This window comes from Anomalospiza imberbis, unplaced genomic scaffold (genome assembly GCF_031753505.1).
Source record: "Anomalospiza imberbis isolate Cuckoo-Finch-1a 21T00152 unplaced genomic scaffold, ASM3175350v1 scaffold_66, whole genome shotgun sequence".
Lineage (NCBI taxonomy): Eukaryota > Metazoa > Chordata > Aves > Passeriformes > Viduidae > Anomalospiza > Anomalospiza imberbis.
In genome coordinates this window covers 85,388-101,096 of record NW_027100273.1, presented here as the reverse complement: position 1 = coordinate 101,096, position 15,709 = coordinate 85,388, and the positions used below count along the sequence as shown (strand labels likewise).

The 15,709-nt window shown below is 49.6% G+C and overlaps 1 protein-coding gene across 1 annotated transcript in view; it reads left to right on the top strand.

Annotated features, from left to right (window-relative positions):
* The first annotated feature begins 771 nt into the window (after nucleotides 1-771).
* Nucleotides 772-15,709, top strand: part of LOC137467513 (transcription factor 4-like) — a 77,367-nt gene continuing 62,429 nt past the window's right edge. The window contains exons 1-3 of the mRNA XM_068178989.1: nucleotides 772-1,455; nucleotides 2,918-3,009; nucleotides 4,620-4,692. Of these exons, the coding sequence (XP_068035090.1) occupies nucleotides 2,938-3,009; nucleotides 4,620-4,692 (145 nt within the window). The 5' untranslated portion in view covers nucleotides 772-1,455; nucleotides 2,918-2,937. The remainder of the gene's footprint in view (nucleotides 1,456-2,917; nucleotides 3,010-4,619; nucleotides 4,693-15,709) is intronic.

The following is a 15,709-nucleotide window of genomic DNA, read 5'->3' as shown; positions in this document are numbered from 1 at the left end:
AGGGTGCTGGAGCCCCTCATGGGTGTGCTGAGGGTGCTGGAGCCCCTCATGGGTGTGCTGACGGTGCTGGAGCCCCTCATGGGTGTGCTGAGGATGCTGGAGCCCCTCATGGGTGTGCTGAGGATGCTGGAGCCCCTCCCGGGTGTGCTGACGGTGCTGGAGCCCCTCCCGGGTGTGCTGACGGTGCTGGAGCCCCTCCCGGGTGTGCTGAGGATGCTGGAGCCTCTCCCGGGTGTGCTGAGAACCCTCATGGGTGTGCTGAGGGTGCTGGAGCCTCTCCCGGGTGTGCTGAGAGCCCACCCGGGTGTGCTGACGGTGCTGGAGCCTCTCCCGGGTGTGCTGAGAACCCTCATGGGTGTGCTGAGGGTGCTGGAGCCCCTCCCGGGTGTGCTGAGGATGCTGGAGCCTCTCCCGGGTGTGCTGTGGATGCTGGAGCCCCTCCCGGGTGTGCTGACGGTGCTGGAGCCTCTCCCGGGTGTTCTGACGGTGCTGGAGCCTCTCCCGGGTGTGCTGACGGTGCTGGAGCCCCTGCCGGGTGTGCTAGGGCCGGCGGCACGGAGCCGCTCCGGTGCCGCTCAGGGCCGAGCGCCGGCCGCGCGGCGGGCACCGGTGGCCCGGGCCTGCGCGGAACGCGCGAGGGGCGCAGCGCGGCGCCAGGCGCGGCGGGTCCCTCCATCTTGTGAGCCCCGCCGCGCCGTCCCGCCCGCTTCCTCCCGCCCTCCTCCTCCTCCTCCTCCTCCTCCTCCTCCTCCTCCTCCTCCTCCTCGTCATTGTCTGCGAGCGGCGGCGGCGGCGCTTATAAGGCGGCGGGCATTGCCCGGATGTGAGCGGCGGGCGATGCGGCTGCCCGGGCGGGATGCGATCGGCCGCGGCTCGGCGGGGGAGGCCGCGCTGCTGAGCCGGAGGAGGCGGCGGGCGCTGCTCTAAACTTGGACCAAGTTGGGGAACGGGCGGCCCCGCGCTCCCCCGAGGGGGGAGTCGCCTGTTTTTTTCGGGATTTGGGTTTTTTGGTTTTTGGTTTTTTTTAAGGAAGGACAAGGAGGGGGCAAGTCCCCGAGAGCCGCGGCGCTGCGAGCCCGTCACCATGTGTCTGTAAAAACAATAGGGCAAAAGTTGTCGGACCTTCTTTTTTTCCTTTTTTTTTTTTTTTTTCCTTGGTTTTTAATTTTTTAATTTTTTAAAAATCTAATTTATATTATTTTTGTGGCCGGTGGCCGGGCCCCCCAAATCCCAACAAAGCCAGGTGTAGTGTGCCTGTAAAGCTGTGGAATAACCCGGAGCAGGACTGACACTTTCCCTACTTTTTGGTGGTTTTGGAGGGTCACACACGTGTGAGACAATAAAGCACTTTGGCAGAAGATTCCTCTCTTTTTATTTTGATTATTTTTATTCCTTCTTTTTTTCCTTTTTTTCCCCCCCTTTGGAATATTGTGAACATATTTGTGGCCATTTAAGGTAAAGTTCCAATTTGCTGTTAGACTAACTTGTCTGTGTTTTTTCTTTTTTTTTTTTTTCCTTTCATTTTTATTTTTTGATTGAAATTGTCGATCCCGATGTGTTATTTAAAGAAAAAAAAAAAAAAAAAAAGGAAAGAAAAGAAAGTGCAAGTTCCGGGCTGTGTAAATCTATACATTGTATATACATTGCATAGATACGATATAGCTACACGTGTGGGAGATACACCAAGGTGCAGACGCGGGGACTCGCTGCTTTATTTCCTACCGGAAAATGAGCTCCAAGGAGTTCTTTTTAGTGGTGTCCGGCCTGCGAGAGGAAAATACGGAATAAAAGTGGCAGAGGGGATGAGGGAAGAAGGAAGGGCGAGGGGAGGGGAAGCGGGGGGCTGGCAGCATCCCCGAAAACTTGCGCGTAAATCCAAGGGGCTGCTTTGCAAAGTTTGCACCGATGCTCTGGGAAAATGGGCAAGCTGGGCGTTGGGATTGAGCCGGGAGGCGGGAGCGAAGCAACCAAAACAAAGCAGGATTACAGATAAAAAATATAAAAAATAAAAAGACGAAGGGAACGGGTAATCCAAGGGGGAAAAAAATATTGTTCCTTTCGGCCAAGTGCCCGCGTCACGTGCGTCCGCGGCCCCGTATAAACGCGCTTCGCCATGTGTGTGCGCGAGCTGGGCGAATCCAACGTGGAATCCTTGGAAAAGTGCGGCGGGAGCGGGCGGGAGCCGAGCGCGGAGCTCCATGAGCGGCGGCGGCGGGTACGGAGGCGGCGCCGGGGCTCGGCGGGGTCGGGGCCGCTGCGCTGGGCTGGGCTCCGCGCCCCTTCCCTCTTCCCTTCCCTTCCTCGGCTCCCCTCCCCCCGGGCGCTGCCGCCGCACAGGCCCGAGCCGCTCCCGGGTTGTTGTCGGCCTCATCCCCCCCTCCTCTCCGCAAATTAGGAATCGGGGCTAATTGTCCCCCGCTGCCCCCCCGCCCCCGGAACCTGCACTTCGCGTCTCGCCGTGGCTTTTTTTCCTCCTCGCTCTTTGCCGTTTCTGCCTCCAAACGCTACTTTGCGTGGAAGAAGGAGAAGGGAAAAAGTTGGGAGCGGATGGCTGTAGTTTCTTCTCTGGGATCCTCATTCATTCCTCGCTGAACCTCCTGTTGCATAAATGATGCTCCGGGAGCGAGGCTTTGCCTTTTTTTTTCTCCTCCGGATTTGGGTTTAAGAGTGGATGTTCCCGGGTTTGGCTCGCCTCTTTGGAAATACAATATCGCTCTTTTTTTTTTTTTTTTTTTTCTCTTGTTGTTGTGTTTTTGGTTTTTTTTTTTTTTTTTTTTTTTTGCTGCCCCTCCATCTTTTTTTCCCTCCCTTCTTCTTCTCAACCACCCACTCCCCGACCCCCCTTGAAAAAGCAAAATCCGACTGTGTTTCCTGCAAGGCTCGGGATTTCTGATTGCGGTTATTTCCATGTTTCTAGGTTTGTGTGATTTTGCTAAAATGCATCACCAACAGCGAATGGCTGCCTTAGGGACGGACAAAGAACTGAGTGATTTACTGGATTTCAGTGCGGTAAGAAACAACGGTGGAAATTAGCAACAGCTGTAAAAAAAAAATTCTAGCTGCTCTGTTAACAAAAAAAAAAAAAAAAAAATCCAGCCAAAAAAAAACCCTAAAGCAACAAAACCAACCCCAAACTGTGCTCTAAGTACATTGGGCAATTTTTAATCAGCAGCTAGAAGCATGGTAAATATTTTTTTCGCTTAAAAAAAAAAAAATCCAAACTGAGTATTTTTAGTCTTTCTGATTGTGTGTGATGGGAGATGCAGGCGCGTTCGCAGCTTGGTTTCATGTCTCGGACGGCTCAAATAATTCCTGCCAAAAGAAACGGCCCAAAAACTGACCATTTCTCATCATTCCATCATACAAATATTGCACTTTTATTGTGCTTTCGATTTTCAAGCGTTGTTGGCACACGAACTAATTAATTGCTAATGACTCGCTGATATTCTCCTTTCGGTTCTTCCCTTGTTTCGATTTTGGCACATGGAAAGTGCAAAGAAATCCACGACTGTCTCAGTTTAAAGTTTTCCCTGAAATCTCCTACGGCTTCTGCTGGCATTAAAACTGCACCAACCTTCTCCTACCCGCCCTAGCCAGGATCTGGGAGTGATTTTCGAAGGAAAGAGGGATTTTTGTCCCCCTGGGCTGGTTTGGAGGCCGAACGTTGCGCCGGACGCGTGCACTTGTCTAGTTTTGTCAGGCTCCCCCTCCCCCTCCAGCCCCTTCCTTCCTCTCCCCATCCCCTCCCTTCCCCCCAATATGTCAGGAATATCTCTCTATCCACTTAGTTATTTATTTTGGGGAAGAGCTTTTGCTGGGAGAGGCAGGTCTGCTCCTAAAGCCCAGCAAGCCCCCCCCTTTCCCCTGTGTGCTCCAGGCTGGTGCTGCTGCTCCAGCCTCGGCTTCTGAGGGATGGCTTGGGGAAGTTTGGCCAGGAATCGTAGCCTGCGGCAGCTTCGCAGCCCCCTCTCTGCTTGTTGGTGCACTTTTCCCATTTGTTCCTTGGCTTTTTGCAGGCTCTGACTCAGGGAAGGTGCGTATTATCCACTAGACACGTCGGAGAAGGGAGAAACCAATTAGGGTCGAAATAAATGCTGGGAAGAGAGAGAGGAGTGCGAGAGGGAGGGAGAGGGGGCGAGGAGCGAGCCTGGCTTCCAATTGCTCGGTGGGAGAGACGGAATGAGAATTTAGGGCAGGTGGCACTTTGCATTATTATTATTTGGGTTCCCACATGCCAGGCAAATCCTGGAGCGGGATGGAAATGGACGTTGCTACGTTGATGACCAAGGTTGCGACCCATCCCAACTTTTTCCGCCTTTGTCGGCGGGGAGAGGGGAGCGAGCCCCGCTTCCCAGCCTGGAGAACGCTGCTGGGCACCGGCGTGGCTCAAAGGCTTCGGCGAGGGCAGATTGTTTGGGAAGCTAATGAGCCTGATAAAAGCGGGATGCTGGTGGCGAGGGGCGCTGGGGGCTGGAAGGAATCTGGACGCCTTTGCAGGGCTGTGGGGGCTGACGGTTCGGGGGAGAGAAACTCCTAAGGAATGTGCAAGGAACTTTGGACTGCCAGTGGACTCGGGAATTGCTTGTTTTGCACTAGTAATGCCTCTTTGTTTTTTTTAGATGTTTTCACCTCCTGTGAGCAGCGGGAAAAATGGACCAACTTCCTTGGCAAGTGGACATTTTACTGGCTCAAGTATGTACCGTTTTTTGTTCCATCCGTAGTGAAAACGTTGGGATTTATTTATCCATAGGCATTACCTTTGTTGTGGTGCTTTAATCTCTTGTGGGGAGCAGATTCGTTCGGATTGCAGCGGAATTATTCCTAAGCACTGGTTATTCTTATTCTGATTTTTGTTATTATTATTATTGTTATTTCCACAAGCCTGGGAGGTTTTTAGAGCATTGCCACACATTTCTGATTTTTTAAAAACCCCTGGACTTCTCCTCTGTTTAATCATTGCTTAAAATTGTTCTAGTTTTACAGTAGATTTATCTTTTCCTTTTAGTGATTTGAGCCCTGGAGAATTTTTTATTTCCAATTCCAAAGCCTCTCTTTGTCTGTCGGGGACGATAGTCAAAACCTCTTGTGTGCAAATTAATTTTGTGCATTAGAATTGAAGCAGAATCGAGGCTGTTGCAGTTAAATAAATAAAACAAGTATCCGAGAATAAACGCCAGGAAAAAAAGTCTTTAGGATTAGAGAGGGCTGTTTGCTGATGGCATATTTTTTGGGAATTAAAATATTCAAGTGACTTTCTCTTGCTGCTTCAGCCAGGGCATTTTGTTTTCAAACATGAGAGTGTTCTGGAAGACTTTCCTGAAATTTAGGTGGATGGTTTGTTCCTTTGGCTGTGGTAGGGCTGATGGGCATCTCCCGCGCTCCCTAAAAACAGGAGTGGGATGACAAAAGCAGTCTCGGAGCTCTCTGCAGTAGACCATGTGTGGACAATAATTGTCTGGCAACTCAAGTTTATAGAGAGGCTTTTATGTGCCTGACAGATGAGGGCTCCCAAAGATCCCTACTGCACATTTCCTTGCTCTGGGATGCAGTTGCTTTTCAGCGCCTCGATGTACAGGTAGGCAGTTGCGGTGTTTTCAGTTCCCAGGCAATTCCACATGCCGGCACACCACGGGCCAGCGTAGTCTACCCGGCTCCTGCTCTGTATGGGCAATTTGGGCAAGGCTTCCCTGGCAGCCCACGGAGACGCCCCTCCTTGCAGAGAGTTTCCTACCTGATATTTGCAGGTTTTCTCAGTTCAGTTTCTCTCTTCTTTATTCAGTATTTTATTAAATGCACTGGGACATCATTTAGCTTTTAATTTCCAGAGCGGGATTTCGGCTTGGAAGTTTGGTCTGGTTTTTTTTCAGATCAGTCTCCACCTAAACATTAATTTTGTGCCTTTTATTCTATTTAGACTTTCAAAATAACAGCCTGGGTTTGCTTTATCTTCACAAACTTGCTTATATTGTGAGATAGCAACTTGGAGAAATTTGCTGTAGGGCTGGGATAACTTTCCAAATATGAGCTATAGGTTTGAATCCCAGTTTTTGTCCTTTTCTGACACAATTTTTGAAGTGATGGGGCCGGATCTAGAATCTCCACTCTATTTGTTTTCACTGGAGAGGAGCGCGGAGTGGTTGTGCCAGACAAATCAATTTGTCATGCTCAGAGCCCAGTCCATGCAGCAACCACCACTTGGGCTGACAGCAAATAACTCCAGAGTTATATTTAATAATTCCTCCTCAACCTCATCTCCAGAGTCATTTGGATCAGCAGGACAAATCGGAGCAGGGGGTGATTAAATTGCGTTTTGTTGTCCTGCAAGCTGAAGGAATCGGAGGAATTTTGACGCATCCTCGCGTAGCCAGGAGGATGATTTAATGAGCTGCAGGAAGTTAGGAATAAGGAGCTAAAGACCACTTAAAACAACACCTGAAGTCTGCATGGACAGAATTCCAAGAGAGTTCCCTGGCGCACGGGTGTCTGGTGCTGAGGAGGAAGGAAAAGCTTGGTGGAGCGGTGGGCACCGTGCATTGGCGGTTGTGTGCACAATGGCAGCAAAGGGGGTCTCTGGAAGGGAAAATCAAGGCGATTTTCCACTTGCAATATCTATGGCTTGCTTATCAGACAGGGAATTCTGCAGCGAGTGCATGGTGCTTCCCAAAAAGTTGGGGGCTAATTCCCCCCGCTGCCCCCGGGCAGAGAGAGGGTGGATGTGTGGCCTGAGGACGGAGTTGGTGGCTATTGTTTGCCCGGGCAGGCATGTGAGGAGCTTGGGAAACTGGGATTGGATCTGAGAATACCTGGATGCTGCTCCAAGAGATGCTTTCTGTGGCAGGATTAAAGGCAGCTCCATGAATAACAGTGGACATAGTCTGTTATTCTAATTGTGCAGATTGCCAACAGGGAATTGCAGGGAGCGGGCTGGGTCCTGGTTTTCCTCCTGGAAGTTCTCCCTCTGAAGTTTGAGCTGACCTTTAAATATTCCTCTTTAAAAACGGATTTATTGAGATTCTCTGCATTAACCCCAAACTTCCCTTACAGAGCGGAGAAAACAGAGATTAAAATAAAAACCAGGCACCTCAAAGTAATCCCAAGCAGGGAAGTGAAACTAAGTGGACTTTAGGAAGTGTGGGAATAATTCCCGCTTAAAGTCATCCCCGTGGCTTTTTCCTCAGCTAATCCATGATGCCGTGTTGTGATTTGCGACGTGCGAGGGAAAAGAAAGTAAAGCCCCGTTCCCTTTGAATCTTGAATTCCACAAACATGGCTTCTCCCCATGTTCCAAAGCGGGGAGGGCTGCGAGGGAGAAAGGAATGTAACCTGAGCTCCAGCCGTGACATTCCCAGGGAGCATTTTTCACATGAAAGGCTTTTGTCAGCCCAGGAAAGGACCAGGAGTTTCTGTTTGATGTTTGCAGGTGTTCGGCACAGGGCACTGAACCAAGGCTGGAGCCTCTGACCTGCACTGGGAGAACTGGGGGAGACTGGAGGGATTGGGAAGCAAACTCCCCTGGAGTTCCCTCCAATTTAGATCGTATTTGGAAAGTGATTTAATAGCTGTTACTTCAATTGAACAATGCACATTCATCGGGCTGAAGTGGGGGGTTGCTTTTTATTTTTCCTGCTTTGTTTGCCCTTTTTTAGGACAGTTGCCAAAAAAAAAATTCATTTTCTCACATCTACTAAAATTTTGGGAGGAGTTTGCAATCGCTTCCATAGTAAATTTATCTGAAATTTATCCTCATTTAAGGGTGAGGCACTATAAAATGAAGAGATGATGGCTGAGGATCGGATTTTGAAGCAGCTTTTCCCCCAAGAATTCCCTGGGTCTGTCACATTTGACATATTTCAGTTTTTTATCTGTTAATCAAAGCCCACATCTTCCTGGTTCTGTTCAATTTCTGCTCCTTCTATTTAAAGGCTGGAATTTTACCTCCATTTGGGAGCATCTGTTCTGGATTGCCCACTCTGTAGCTGTTTGAATAGCGTGTGGGTGGGAGCAGAATCAGAGAAAAGTGGAATTTTTATCATTGGCCATTCCCGTGGCCCAGAAAAAAGGGAAAAATCTCCAATCTTTGCCTGACCAAATCAAGCAAAGTCCCTTTAAAGGATTTAAATCCTCGCTTTTCATTTTGCCATTAGTTTGATTAGGGCTTGGCCTGCATTAGAGCAACAAATTAATACATCTCTAACGAGGGAATCACAAAGCCAGCACAGTTTAAATTCCTTGTTTTTTTATTCGGGATGTTCAGTGAGGAAATTATATCGAATATTGTGGGGTTTTTTTAAGTACAGTCTGGTTTTGGAGTGTGGCCTGGTGGGAAAGCTGCAGGATTTTGTTATTGTTATTTGATCATCAAAAAAATGGAATTAAATCGAGGCTTTCTCGGGAAGATGTTTTGGAGCTGCTCAGGTGAGGCACACCTGGGATGCCTGCACGGATCCCGCTGCTCTCAGTAGGAACAGCGTGTGTGCCAGGGAGGATTTGGGAAGCCAGGGATGTGTTTGGGGCTTATCGTGCAGAAACGCCACTCAAAGGAATAAAAAAGAGAGGGAACAAAACCTGTAAGGGAGATTTTGGAGTAAAAACCTGCTTTTAAAAAGGAAGCGGCGCAGCAGGTCCGGAGCTGCTGCGCTCCCATGGGTGGCTCCGAAGGGCAGTCCCCATTTTTCAAGGGATATGCCAGAAAAGAGGGAGAACGATGCTGGAGTTTGGGTGTTGGCTGGGCCTGCGTGGCCCCGCGTTGCCACCTTCGCCAGGCAGCATTCCAGGGCTCTGGAGCCTGCCTGGGTCATATTCCTCCTGGCTTTTCGCTGCTGAAATCTCTGCAGCTCCGCAAAAGCGGCTCCTTCCCTATTTTCCGTGGCTAATGTTTCGTAATTATGATTAAGGAGAAGAGGAATGCTGTTACCTCCCATCCTCGCAGCTATGTTTACTCGGGATCCTCCTCCCCTGCCAGCCCGATCCCAGGCGCTTCCGTGGGGGCAGCGAAAGAGCCACGCTCTGGGATTTAGAAGTGGCCCGAGCCAGCCCGGAGCACACTTGCAGGAGGAGCGGGATACTGAGTTCCAGAGCAGAAATCCTGGCTCTTACCCGCAGGAGCAAACAGTGCGTGGCCTGCAAAGGACGCTCCGCAGCCGCCTTCAGTCCCTCAGATATGTCAGTCTGGGAGCTGTGGGCCTGTCGTGGTAGCGGAACGGATAAACCCAGCTCGGTCATTCCCCTGGATAATGGAGATGGGCATTTTTAGGTGCTTTTTGCCGTCCTCTTTCCGTGCTACCTTGTCAGGGCTCCGGAACATATTTAATAATGCAGAATTCCCTGTCGGAGCGACTGAAGCCTTCCGGGCCCACGTGCAGCCAAATGTCACTTGGTGTGGGGACACTGTGCCTGCCCTTGCCAAGTTTAGCAGGAACAGGAATGATGGTTCACATTATTGCCTGGATCTGAGGGATCTGGGAACAAAGTGCCTCTGTTAAACCAGGGAACTTAGGCCTGGCTCGGAGTTCAGTGGGAGTACAAGGCTTGCTCAGGGAAAAAAAAACATGTGAGGTACAATTTGGCTTCTTCCCATTGCATTTGTACTTGTGCCACTCCCAAATTCATATGGATTGTTGTCACAGGCAAAAGTGGCTTCTGTGGCCTGAATTCCCAAGGAACATGAAATAGGCACAAATAATCCTGGGAACACCAAATTTTCATCTTTCACCGCTTATTTTTTTGCTAATGCAGAAATAAAGTGATTTAATTTTTTTTTAATCTCCCCTCCATTATTTAAAGAGATTTTGGGCATTATTTGGATATTTTCCTTATGTAGGAAGTCAAAGGATTTAAGCTCCTTCTTTCGGATCCCAGGGATATTGTGAAGAAGCTGCTTGAATTTTTTTTTTTTTTTTTAAATCAGCAAAGAGATCAGCAAATCTCTTGTAGTATTGTAACAGGGAATAACTGAAATAGCACAGGAACAACTAAACATATCGAATGGAATTAAGTTATGGAAGTTTATGCTGTTAATTGCTGAAATCTCTCTGGAATCTTGGAGCACTAAAAGCTGTCCTATAAACAGTTTTGCTTTGAGCTTCAAATGATTCCTTTAGCTTTTTTTTTCCTTCATCTGCTCTGATAAACAGAGTCATTTTGGAAGCTTTACAGCTCAAACATTTACTCCTCATGGTAAACTTCTTGTAGCTGGAAATGTGGGGCTCTGCAAAGCCCAGGAAAAAGGGAGGGCCCCGGTGACCTGTGGTTTTCAGGGGCTGATCCTGCTGAGATTTAAATCAGCCACCAAGAGCTCTGCAGTCTTATAAGGAGCAGTTATGGCTTAAAGGTCTTTTCCCAAAATGTTCCCAGATACCAGGGTGGTGGATGTCAGGGAGAAAAGCTGGAATAACCTGGGAATGTTTAGTATGATGCAGCACAGAAAATGAATATACATGTAATAGGATGTGCCATCTGCCAGTGGCTACTCCGTGGAGCTCCTGCTGCACCTCGGCAGCCAGGAGGGATGACAGCGCTTCATCCCGCTCCCTGGAATAATTGAATTTGCCGTTATTTGTTGGGAAAAGTCGTCGCCAAATTTCCTCCCGCAGCTGATGCCGCCCCTCGGTTGGTGGCAATGAGATGTGGAGGGGCCTCCACTGATTTTTGGTTGTCTGGGAGGTGTCCTGTGCCCAAAATTCACCTCTGTGTCTTTTGGAGGTTTCCAGCCTGGAAATTTGGGCACAAATTCCTGGGCTGGTAACACTCACCTGCTAAATTTTCATCTCAGAGCTGTTTGCAGGAAAAACTTCCTGGCAAAGCAGAGGGTTGGAATGCCCAAATTCTTAATTAATTTTTAAATCTTGTTTTAAAGCCTGTCGTAGAATTTATTTTCCTAGCAAAGTCTATTAGGAAAAGCCTGGAGAGAGGCTGGAGTGTTTATTCCTTCCTCCAAGGTAAATGCTAGGCAGTGGAGCTTCAATCAGCCATGGGGAAGGGAAAATGGGTTCATTTGGGTGGATTTTGGGTGCACTGTTGGTGTGAGAGCTTTGTGGCAGTCACCGCACCTTTCAAGACTACTCCTGGTAGTAATGACAGTAGTAGCTGCGTCCCATTGTTGTCTGTGCTGGTGCGCATCCAGTTTGGAACCAGCGCTGCCGGACCGTGGGATCGGGCCGATGCTCTCAGCCTTGGCTCTCAGGCCCGGGCACGGCCGGCTCCTCTCCGTGGGCGCCGTGGCCTTTACTCGGGGTTTGCTCCGGCTGTGCCGGCTCTGTGGCACGGCGGTGACCCTGGCACGGGGCCGCAGCAGGAGCAGAGGAGCCAGGCTCCCGGGAGAGGGGAAGCGGCTCCGGCTCCGGGCTCGCAGCGACGGCAGGTGCCATGCAGGATGCAGGCGGCATTCCTGGCAGGATTCCCGGCAGCTCCGGCCTTCCTGCCCTGTGCCCAGCTTCCCAATGGCAGGGCAGCGCTGCGTGCGTGCGGCACCCTGGGCCGGTGAACGGGTGGGAAGGGACAGGCTCCTTCTTTGTCACGTATGTGTGTGACAGCCCGCTTCGTCGTGTGTATGCGTGTGGCAGTCTGCTGTGTCACACGTGTGTGTGGCTTCTGCTTTATCCTGTGTGTGTGTGCGTGTGTGTATGGCTTCTGCTTTGTCATGTGTGTGCGTGTGTATGGTCCCCCTAGTCGCATGGATGTGTCCGTATAGACACCCTGCTTTGTCACACACATATGTCCCTTTGTCATGTGTGTGCATGGTTCCCTCTTCATCCCATGTGTTACCCGCTCCACCCCATGTGTGTGTGTGTGCTCCATCCTATGTGTGTGTGTGTGTGTATCCTCCATCCTACGTGTGTGTATCCTCCATCCTATATGTGTGTGTGTGTATGTGCTCCATCCTGTGTGTGTGTGTGTGTGTATCCTCCATCCTACATGTGTGTATCCTCCATCCTATGTGTGTGTGTATGTGCTCCATCCTACGTGTGTGTGTGTGTGTATCCTCCATCCTACGTGTGTGTGTGTGTGCTCCACCCTATGTGTATGTGTATGTGCTCCATCCTGTGTGTGTGTGTGTGTGTGTATCCTCCATCCTACGTGCGTGTGTGTGTGTGTGTGTATCCTCCATCCTATATGTGTGTGTGTGTGTGTGCATCCTCCATCCTACGTGTGTGTGTGTGTGTATCCTCCATCCTATGTGTGTGTGTGTGTATCCTCCATCCTACGTGTGTGTGTGTGTGTGTGCATCCTCCATCCTATGTGTGTGTGCATCCTCCATCCTATGTGTGTGTGTGTGTATCCTCCATCCTATGTGCGTGTGTGTGTGTGCATCCTCCATCCTACGTGTGTGTGTGTGTGTGCATCCTCCATCCTACGTGTGTGTGTGTGTGTATCCTCCATCCTACGTGTGTGTGTGTGTGTGTATCCTCCATCCTACGTGTGTGTGTGTGTGTGTATCCTCCATCCTATGTGCGTGTGTGTGTGTGCATCCTCCATCCTACGTGTGTGTGTGTGTGTGTATCCTCCATCCTATGTGTGTGTGTGTGTGTGCATCCTCCATCCTACGTGTGTGTGTATGTGTATCCTCCATCCTATGTGTGTGTGTGTGTGTGTATCCTCCATCCTACGTGTGTGTATCCTCCATCCTACGTGTGTGTATCCTCCACCCTGTATGTGTGTGTGTGTGTGTGACCCTGTGATCCCAGCAAAGTGTATGTTAAAAACCCAAACCAAAACCCTCTGGGACATCACGGATGTAGAGATCAGCATTTCCCCCAGGGGAATCGTAGGGATCCACAAATGGCAAAACACAGAAATCCCTGGGTTCACCTTAGGCATGGATGTAGTCCCTAAGAAAACAGGGATTCGGTTCTTTTTGTGCTGGAGAATCTAAAAATCAGACTGGCTCCTGGTGCTGCTTTCCTGCCTGTGCTGCTCCTGAAAATTTGGGATTGTGGGGTTAGCGTGCTGTTCCATTGCCTGTACATTTAAATGCGTTCAACCTATTTGATAAATAACTGCTCCCAAGCTTTGGCAATATTAAATCCAGCTAAATAAGATTCCCCATGGAATATCAAGGCTCTAATTGAATCTCAGGGGTTCTGGGCCCGTTCACAAACAGCCTTTGAGTTGTTTTTGTTCCTGACGTCAGCCCAAGGCTTGATTGAATTATGGCCTTGGACTGCGGGAGCACCTGCCAGGGCCACTGCGCTGAAGAGTCCGGCAGCGTTTCCAGGACAAACCTCGGCGGGAAGTTTGTGGCTGGAATACAAACTTCCAGCCAGGGAGCAAAGCTGGCAAAGCCAAATCAATTCCCTCTACTCTCCTCTTCCCTCAGTGGGGCTCCCACGCTGCTCCTTGGGTGCGTCCCTGCTTGAGGTGACCACGGGCTCTGACGGAGGAGAAGCTGAAATATTGGGATCTAATGAAATTACACAGAACAGACTCGTTTCTTTGGGATTTCAGGAACAAAGACAGGCAGGGAAGAGGCTGGGGCAGCGTCAGGCGCTGTAACTCCAGTGGCACGGGGCTGTTTGGGTGGACTCTGGGAATGCCTGTGAGCACAGTCCGTCTCTGCTGAGACTTCCATAGGGCATGGCCTAGTTTTCCTCATGTTTTTGAGGGAGAAGTGACAGCAGGTATTCTGGGAGAGGAGCAGGGACGAGGCTACTGCCTTCCTGATAAGGCAGTTCCAGCATCAGAGATGGAAGTGGCCTAGAGCCTGAGACTACAGCAGCATGTCCTGGGCTCATCCACTGGAGTATCCGAGTTCCTTGCCTCCTGCTTTTCCCGGATTAGCTGTTTCCTTGGATTGTGCACAAAGTGATGTGTTGGGGCCCGAGCAGAGCCCGGACCATTCTTTATTCAGCGGGGTCGGAGTTGTCAGCAAGCGTCGCTTCACTGGGGTTTTCTGTCCCTAATCCCTTTGTTGATTTTATACTCTTTGGAAACATCCACTTACTTAGGAAATCCTGGGTCTTGTTGGATAAACAGAGGAAAATTCCCATTCCTAAAATTAGCTCTTTTGTAAACACCACAAATTAGAGCATTAATTTCTGAACCAGCACATTACCGAATGGACATCGGGCTTTTCCCGCTCCTAAGGTCCTCATTTCTATTCCATACATTTTTTTGTCTTATTTATATGCCACATGTTTTTTGTTTCTATTCCATAGACTTTCCCCATTTTTACTCCATAGATTCATTTTTCCATCCTGGAAAGTCTGCCTTATGGAAGCGATGGTAATTAGCAGCGGCGCGGCGCCGAGCGTTCGCTCCGCGCTCGCGTGGAGCTTTGATTGAGAGCTTTGGTCAGCGTGGAGCAGCGATGCTGCCCGTGGCTGGAGTGCGCAGCAAACCCTGGGAATGTGCTGCTGTCCAATTAGGAAGTTCACCTGGAAGGGTCCCCAGGATCAGAGCAGAAAGCCAGAGCTTGGCTTTTATCCGCTTGCCGGCTCTGTCGCACGCCGCTCCTTGCACAGGTGCTGCTTCCCTGGCAGGAAGCGTTAACCAGAGAATTATTGGCATTAAACTGTCCTTTTCCTTTTAGCCACGCACCCAATTTAGCTGAAGCGCCAGAATATTGTCAAACTGAAAATAAATTTATAGATAATGTATACGAAGTGACTCACTTAGGACGGGAAAAGCCCTTCATTATCTGAGCACTGCGAGGCAAGATTCAGGCTTTTGGGGGCAAAACTGGGGACAAAATAGAGGTTTTTTTGCAGCATAAAGCCAGAGTTGAAAGCTCTGCCATTTCTTTATGAGTGTGGCATAGGGCACTGGTGAAACACATTCCAAAACCAAGGATACTCCTGTGTCCAGCCCGTGGGCTTGCCTGGATGTGACTTAGGCAGCAGCTCCAGCCCCTTTAATTTCAACCTTCTTTTGTCTTGTCTAAGGTGCAGAAAAAGTTCTTTTTTTAACAGTTAGGAGCGGAGGAAGGAAGTGAAACTCCTGTAAGCCAAAAATGAGCAGATAAAGTCATTTTTATTTGCATTTTTCCGCTCCTGGAATCCCCCTCCCTGCAAGTGCTTGTAGACATCAAACCACAGTATCTGACTGGAAGGGGAGGATGAGTTCTCTTAAATATTATATTGAAACTTTAACTAGAGATAAAACTGGTTTCTAGCATCTTTTGAAGTGTAAAATAATTCCCGTGGCTCTTGGGCACAATTGTGATGTTGATAAACAGGGCAGGCCCTAATGGCGAGTTGTTCTTTCCTTAATCCAAAAGAGCAGGAGCTTAAATAGAAAGTGCAGGATTATAAAAGAAGCAGCTTTATTCCTTTTTATTTTTTAGAAGAGAAAGTTGTTTCCTCTTATTGAGCTCAGCTCTGGAAAAATCAAGCCGTGATGGTGTCCAGAGGGGTGGGATGGAGCCCTCACGGGGAATGCTGAAGGGTCACCAGTGCTGTGCGTTCTCTGGAATCACTGTGGAATTTTATTAATCATATTTACAAAGATGTTTTGCTGGTTTAAGCCCCTTGCCTTGCCCGTTGCTGTCGGACGTGGCTCAGGAGGGAATTGTGAGCAAACCGGGATAATCTGCCGAGCAGACTCCCATTTGCTCAGAATTCGATGGGAAAAGGGCAAAAAGAAGCTGAATGAGGCCAGGAGTGGATTCAAAGCTGCGAGCTGCCAGGCAAGGCAGGGACTGGAGGCAGAGCATTGTTCCCGCTCCTGGCCGCCGTGCCGGGAGCCAGGGAAGGGAAAGGAAGGGAAGGGAAGG